This window comes from Limulus polyphemus, unplaced genomic scaffold (assembly GCF_000517525.1).
Source record: "Limulus polyphemus unplaced genomic scaffold, Limulus_polyphemus-2.1.2 Scaffold1963, whole genome shotgun sequence".
NCBI lineage: Eukaryota > Metazoa > Arthropoda > Merostomata > Xiphosura > Limulidae > Limulus > Limulus polyphemus.
In genome coordinates, this window is record NW_013667573.1 from 62770 (window position 1) to 71621 (window position 8852).

The 8852-nt window shown below is 30.5% G+C and overlaps 1 protein-coding gene across 1 annotated transcript in view; it reads left to right on the forward strand.

The window, feature by feature from the left end:
• Positions 1–1459: 1459 nt before the first annotated feature.
• Positions 1460–8852, forward strand: part of LOC106465499 — a 20234-nt gene continuing 12841 nt past the window's right edge. The window contains exon 1 of the mRNA XM_013925726.2: positions 1460–1818. Within this exon, the coding sequence (XP_013781180.1) occupies positions 1695–1818 (124 nt within the window). The 5' untranslated portion in view covers positions 1460–1694. The remainder of the gene's footprint in view (positions 1819–8852) is intronic.

Here is an 8852-nt window from a genome sequence, read left to right on the forward strand (position 1 = left end):
TCCTGTACTTTGGCGAATGCTCTAGTATTTACTAGATATAGGGTAGTCGGGTATATAAAAGAGGGTGACAATCGTGACAGAAAAAAAGGTAATGTAATGTGTGTGTAGACAGTGAGTAATTGAACTGCAGTCACAGGGTATTGTTGAAGTTAACGTTCGTTCGTGATACTGTTTGTTTTAGCGCGAATATTGAGATTAAGTGTATCGCAGAGTTATATTCGGAAAGAATAAACTAGTTTTATTAAGTAAAGAACTTGTGTCGCTAAAGTTTCGTCGGAAACGAAGTTACGGAAAGTTAATTAACAAACGGAGACGTAACACTATGTTTTACTTTTGATTTGTTTTTTGGAGGATGCTAATATGTATTTATATGTAATTCATTACGCCTTGGGAGGGTTGCTTCAATTTGTTTATTTTTCTTTTCTTGTTTTTTATTTCAAAGGGTAATTCCCCGTATAATGGTTTTGATTTTGTGATGAATTTTCATTTGTAACCTTTATGATTTTGAGGTGTACCTTATAAAGTTGTAATACATGTTTTGTTTTCTTTTTGGTCTGTTGTGTTTTATTAACGGAGCGAGAATACATTGCTCTGGTTTCTTCGCCGATTCGCAATTTTGTTAATTGGATTTTAAATCTTAAGCTTTAACTACCCAATTACTTTAAGAGAAATCAGTCCACTTTTGATATTTTCCGGTAAAGCCAATTTCCCTATAAGTATCAAACAAATAAACTCATAATGAAGAAAGAAGAAAAATATTCTGTAGAATATAACTTGACTGAGTTTCTTTAAGTTTAAAATAATGAATCTGGGCAAATGCGAATAAATGAACCAAATCTTTATTGTTACAAACAAATGTAAAGTACAGCCACTTCTATTAGGCTGTTCACCTCCGCAGCTTTCTTTCCCTCAATATTAATCTCCATAGAACTAAAACAATGTTCTTGAAGTACATCTTCACTCGAAGATTTCCTAGTAGATCTTGATAAAGAAAACGTGCCCAAAACTTGTTTTCTTTGTCCAGTTGACAGTGTCGCATTTTTTTTAGGAAACAAAACTTAAATTGCCATCAAATTTAGCCGGAGAACTAACAGAAAACGATTTAAATAATTAATAACGTACATACACGCCGAAGAAAGGGAAGAGATAAAAATATTTATCAGTAATTTTGCTTAGAAATAATTTCCCACAATTAGTAAACATTTGTTTCGACTCTCACGAGCAAAGAAATATATTTTAAAAATCAAACGAATAGGGTTCACTGGGATTATTTATGATACAAAAATATAAGGTGTGTGATAATTAAATATTATTTTTACAGAATCAATCACTTTGTGTTTTATAAAAACAAGCGTAACGTTATTCACAAATAAGTCATATACAATTATTATTTTGATAATTTAACTGCTATTACACCTCAAGGAGGGCGACACAGTGTGTTCGAGATACCCTCGTTTATAGGTGTACGTTTCGTTGTATGTACGAGCCAGGGTTTAATTATTTGATCGAGTCCTTGTTCGCTTCCTAAATGGTTTGATTCTAGAATTACAAAGCTTGGAAGGAAAGGTTGTATAGACGTTACAACACTGCATTTCATTTTGGAAGTTGCGTAAGGTGTTTCTAGTTTGGATTATTTTATACGTATTTCAGTCTGGTATTTTTGTATATAAAACAACATTTTAGAATCTGAAGAAATGAAAACAGAAACTGAAGAAACTATGAGAGAGCTCCGAGAAAGTGGGAAAAAGTTAGCGGAATGGGTTCAGCAAATAAGTGCTGGTTTAGACGAAGTTGGCACGAGCGGAGGAAGTGCAAGTGGTGAGTGAAATTAATAAATCAGGTGAAAACATGTTTGAGAAGCATTAGCTTAGTCTGTTAGTGTTAGGCCTAAATTGGGAGCTTGCTTTTTTTACAGTAAAATCGTAATTTTTGCAACTAAAATTACTTGCATTAAACTGAAGGAGCATTGTATTTGATTACAACATATTTGTATATTTTAGTTTTATTTTACTATTTCTTCTTAAGATTTTAGTTATACTGTATATATATTAATCTGAGAGTAACACTGTCTTACTCAGTTACTGGTACTTAAGTTAGGGTATATATAATAAAATGTAGAAGAAAAGACAATCTTATCCACTAAACTTTAAAATATAAATTAAGCATTTAAAGCCAGTCCTTATCATTAAAATATTTATCAAACTTTTCCGTAAGCTCCCTTTATTTAAACATACTGCATTCACCACTTCTACACTAAAGGCAGAACACCCTGTCAGAAAAATAAAACTTTCATAACTGAAGATGACTATTACCCTCCCAAAAGTTATATGTGTGTCCCTTAGTTTTACCATACTTATAATTAAGTACAAAAGAGATGATGCATCCTTAAACATCTCAAATCAGATCCTTTAACTCTTCTTTCTTTTTTATGAGAAAACAATTTCAGATATCTCAATCTGTCCTCATACAACAACCTTTACATCACAGGTGTCATCCTAGTAGCCATCTTCTAAACTTTTTCCAACAATTCAGTGTTCTTTCTGAGGTAAAACTATGTAAAAATTGTGTATTATAACTATGTAAAGAACTAGGGTTTTAATATGAATACATTAAATACTTTGGGTAACATGTTTATCAACATGTTAAGACTAATATAGAAAATATAAAGAAGAAACACATTTAAATGTCCTAGGTATAACATTATTTGATTTATCCAATTGTATGTTGAAGTCTTAAGAAACTTAAATTTATGTTTTATGAGACTTTTACTTACATTTGGATAAATCAAATAATGTTAAATCTAAATTATTTTGGATTCCCATGTACATCAGACATAGTACAAATACAGGTTTATTGCCACCATTAAAAATGCTATGACCAAGTATTTATTAACTATGATAGGTAACGGTCTGAAATACATTAAAGAATATACTGCAGTTTTATCAAAGAGTGAACTGGTATTAACCCTCTCATTATGGGCTGGGTGGAATCCACCCGACTTGTAAACATGAAAGTATCCATGAGAGTAATATATGCATACCTTTACAAAAGTTTGCAAGTTATTGGCAAATGTTACAAGGCTTTCATACACAAAATATCAGGTTTTTAAATTAAGTATTAAGATTTTTCAATTAAAGATTTTCTTGTAAATTTTTTTCTTTCAGAATGTTGACTATCCAACATTCCAAGTAATTTTTTATTTTAAATTTAAAAATACTTTTATGCATTAGAACATTTTCAAACTTCACATGCAAAATCTTTATAACTTCCAGATAATTATCAAAAAATTTTTTTGGAAAAAACTATATTATATCTGTTACTTTCACTACTGTATCTCTTTACAGGTTGGTTTATTTGACCCAATTCGTAACCTCACTCAAAATGTAGGAAATAAATATAAATTATGCTTCTTTCATTTTAGAATGACTACAAATTATAACATGAAGACAAAAATATTTAGTTTAAATAGCTTAAATCTCATAACATTATACATTCATAAATATTTATTATTTTTATTATATTAACCTTTTAGCTGTGCCTGGCTAACATTATTGAAGTTGCAATGATGTGGCGCACGTGCACTCGTGTTACTACATCCAAGAATATAAAACTGACCTTTACAAAATGACTTGTCTTGGCTGTGATTTAGTGCACTAGTATTTTGTAAAATAGTCACATTTCAGTTATAATACATTATATATGCATATACGTTATTGCTATTTACAAAGAAGTTCTTAAAATTATTTTTCTTAAAACATAGAACAGTGAATAAAGAATTGTAGAAAATAATTATCTCTTCTAGTTACAAACTTTGAACTTGTTTGCTGCGTACCATATTTTGCTAAGCCTTATCAAATTTCACATGTGGAGGATGTGAAATTAAATAAATTTTTTAGGTTTTTATGTATACATTTCAAATAACCAAAAAATTATAAGTTACTATATCATTGCTATAGAATTCCACTATAATTTATCAAGCTTAGTAACTAAGCTGAAATTTCAAGCAGACCAAAGACTCAACTTACCATCTTGAAATATTGGATCCAAAGAATGAGTTGATGTCATTATACTTCAAAATGGCTGAGAAAACCACTAGGGGTACATTTTAAGCTTTCAGTTGATTATTCACATGTTGTAGACAGAAGTAGGTGTGCGTGTTTCTAAAAATGGAAAGAGATGGGTGGGGGCCACTGTGTGTGTTTCAGTACATGAGCGATACCTCAGCAAATAGAAAAGATAGGAGGTTCTTATTTTATATTTCAGCTTGTCACTATTGGTAATTTGAGTTCCTAATTCATAATAAACATTAAACTTTGTATTTGGACATCACAAACATCTAATTTGAACCAATGCTGCATTTAAAAAACATACAAAAATCAATATTTAGGATTTCTTTTTTACTATTTTCTTTTAAATTAAGAACTTAACTAAAGGATCATACTAAACTTTAAATTATGATTAAAATTTGATACCAAACGTATATACATACATTCATAAAACAGTATCTCAATAAAATTTTGAATGCGAGTCTACAAACATGATGACCCGGCCTCTGACCGGTGACCATAGGAAGACCCATAGAGATAGGGTTGATCTGTTCATAATCGTTGGTAATTCTACTGAATGTAAAGAGGTGAATTAAAGGGTCTGAAGCTATAACAATAGAAACATTTGATTTCAGTAATCTTTACACTAGTCTTCATATTGGTAGAATTGAAAATAGTTTTATGTCAACAATTTCAGGGTCATTTAATAATTCAGTTAAATTACTACTATTTTTTGTCAGGAAACACAGAACATTCTATGACAGTGTTTCACATTAAATGAATTCTTGCAGGCCATGTATTTTTTACTTGATAATACATTCATGTATTTTAGCCAACATGTCTTACAACAAATATAGGAAATTCTAATGGGAGGTAACTTCAAACCCCGAGTTGCATATTTGTATTTGTTCGGACAAGAACTCTCATACTTTACAGATCTTACTAAGAAAGACTATAGTAAAGCTTTGAACATCATTCATGTTTGCAGATATATAGGTTTAAGTTATTATTTATATAGTTAATTTTAGCAGATCAGTATATAAGACATCATTAGTTTAATTACATCAGTTTTCATGATTTCTTTTTTTGTCATTTATTTTTCTGTATTATGTATTATTTTATGAAACTTTTATCTTTCTAGAAGCTTATCATGTTTTCTTTTTGGGTTTTAGGGAAGATATAACATTTTATTACTTCTCGTAGCCAGCTCTATGTGATTGCAACAGAGATATGTTAAAGTAGTAAGGTTTGTTAGACACACCATGTGTTATGTTCAGCATGTTGTTTTCTTTGTATTACATTTAACATTGTTACATTTTCATCGATATTTCAGGTATTATCTTAATTTATTTACTTTGGTTGTACAATGGGAAAATTACTGCTATAAATTAGAAACAGTAACATTATGAATACAGACATAACTTCCCTCTGATGCCGTACTCTAGATTTGAGTTAACCAATTTTCTTTGACCTAAATAACAATTCATTTAGAATTTTCAAAATAATTTCTTCTACAACAGTACTTGAAGCATATAGCTAGTGTTTCTGTATTCCCTAGGTAAGGTATATTAATTTGTATCTTTTGTTCACAGTGTTGATTAAACTATTTAGTATATCCAGTGTCATTACATTTTATTTTGGTTTATTGTTTTATTATTAATATTTTATTATAAAGATTGTTTCATATTTAGGAATAACTTAACTCTCCTAAGCTGGCCGAACCATGAGATATTACTGAGACTACAGCCACAAATATTAACAGCAAAGGTACTCGGCTGATGAAATGATGCATTCTTATCTTTTTAAGTAGAAATGTAAGAAAAGTATGTTTGATTAGCTATACTGAAGTCCAGGTTGGTTTCACTCTAAGTACATATCTTACTCTGGTTGAAAGTTATCATTCAGGTGTGGTGGATGTAGTAAATGTAAGGGAAATTTAGGTAAATATGTAAATTATAAGGACTGGCTTTGATTTCTTAAGTTTAGTTAAGTTTATGGGCTAACAAGTTCCTTATTGTCCTTAAATTTTATATTACAGTACAGTTCAGTGTTAGTCTTACATTAGACCCAGAGGTCTGACCTTTATAATCTTAACATTTTACTTTACCCATAGGTTTAAAATAACTCGCTCGAAAGTTAAAGGGCAATATGTTTGCAAATATTGATTAGAGACTTGAATTTGTCCAGTCTTGATGAGTTCAGATTCATGTATAATAATAATATTGCATGAAGTACAAGAATATAAACAATTGTTTTTCCTTTCAAAATTTCTATTTTTAGGTTTCAAGGAGGCTGTTAGATCCAGAGATAAAATAAAACACCAAGATTATAAAATTTAGACATTGGAGTCTAACAAGTAGGCTGTGTTAACCAAAAAATCCTTATCCAAAAATCTAATTTGTAAAATGATGTAACTAAAATTTATAGTAATTACAGTTCACTAACTTAATCTAGTTCATACCATAACAGTTGTTGTTCATGAAAGTTGATGGTGTGTATACAATCTGGGCCACTACTATATTGTCTTGTCCTAGCTGGCCTGATGAATTTTGATGTTGGATGAAAGGCTTCATCAGCACTGAATATGGCAGATGTAGTGTTGTTTAAAATATTGTATTCTGCTTCCACTCATAAGTTCTTAAAATAACCATTATGCTAAGTGCCCTTTTGTAAACCTTAATCATTTATTTTTTAGCTTTTCATCTAATCAGTCACTTATGTATGCTTTGCACAGCAATTGTGCCTTATGTAGCACAATTAGCTAATTACTTTTTGAACATCACCACATTACATATTTTGTTATACTTAAGGGGACATAGTGTTATTTAGAAACATACTGTTGTAAAAACAAAAGTGAAAGCATTATATTTCATTGTCCACAATTCAAAATTTGGGCAAACTATTTTTTTCAAAGTACAAAGCTTATCGTAAGATGTTGTACTTCTTCTGAAAGAGAACTAATGGTAAAGATATTGTAAAATATTGTACAAAAATTAAAATGAAATTGAGCACTTTATGATTTTTATAATTCTTCTGGGTTTTTATATTATTTTTACCCATGTGCAGTTAAAAGTGTATAAAAATAATACCCAGTAGATTTATCACTGAAATAAACTTATTCTCTCCACATACACACCTTTAGATTTTTTGCAAATTTGAGTGTATGTATTTCTCTATTTGTATTTCTCTATGTATTTCATTATCTCTTCTCCCTGCTCATGGACTATATGTATCATGAAGAGAGAAAAAAATAATAATAATTATAGTAAAAAAGAGAAAAAATAAAATAATAATAATAATAAAATAAAAACTTTAAATTGAATAAAAATAAAATAAATAAATGAACAAAATAAAAAGAAATCAAGGTAACTTTTAAATCTGGCTATGAGACATAGGTGGAACCAATCATAGTAATGGTGCTTTAGTTGAATGTGTCTTCTTGGTTGGTTTGGGAAACTACAACGTTTACACTTTAAAAAAACGTTAATGTTGGGGTGCGGATCTTAAATTCCTAATCCCCATAATTTTGATATGGGAGGAAAACGGGATTGCCCCGAGAAAAACCCACTTTCACTACCTGAATGCCGAATATTCTATCCGGATAGTGCCTAAGCTAATGAACAAAAATATATATGGGTTGATACACTAAATCATTGTCAACGTCAGCGTGTTGCATGGTTTTTATTAAATTCATGGGAGATATATTGGTGCACCAAGTTTCTGGGGTAATTGATAGTTTTGAAAATTCCTAAGTTAATGTGTTGTGATTAATGGATTTCTTGTAAAAATTAGATGCTAGTTTTAATATAATTTCTTTGGTTAGTGGAATAGGGTTAACTGTGTTTAGGTATACTAGAGGTGTGTATCTGGGTGATCTGTAAGCTGTTCTTAATGCCTGATTTTATAATGATTGGATTTTATGATAAAGAGGGTTAGACATATTGCAAAGGATCATACAGGCATACTCAATGAGGGGTCTCATATAAGCTTTATAGATGTATACTATTGTTTCTGGGTTGCATCCTGTTTGGTAGCATCCAAACTTTCTTAGAAAACATAATATTTGATTCATATTTTTGTGTATATTGTTAATACGGTCGGTCCATAATAATTTAGAGTTGAGTGTTACACCTAGGAATTTAACAGTTTTACTGAATGTAATATTGGTATCATAAAGTTTTCATTTAACCGGACTATTTTTTCTTTTTTCGTTCAAAACATCTATAAAAGACAATGGGGGTTTAAGACAATTCTCCACTTGTTGCACCATGCTGTTATAGCATCTAAGGTAGTTTGAACTTTTCGAGCGGCTGTTAGCGGGTTACACGACGTGCTCCATACAGCAACATCGTCGGCATACTGTGACACTGTGTAGAGGATAACTTGGGGAATGGTATGTCATTTACAAATAGAATATATAAAAGTGGACAAATAACCGAACCCTGGGGTACTCCTGCTTCTAAATTGAAGGGATTAGATAATTCATTGTTTATTTTAACTTTGGCTATCCTGTCGGATAAGAAGCTGGCTGTCCAACGGATTATTTTTGACGGTAGGTTTAGTTTTGCTAGCTTGTAGAGTGGTGCATTATGCCAGATGGAATCAAAATCTCCTACTGCTACATGATTCCTGTTAAATGCTTGAAAAACTGATTCTGTTAACCTAACTAAGTGGTCAGCTGTTTGTCTATTTCTTCTAGAAGACGTTTTGAATGTTTGACAGGATGTTTTGTGATTTTAGATAGATGTTTTGAATGTTTGACAGGACGTTTTCTTATTCTAGATAGATGTTTTGAATGTTTGACAG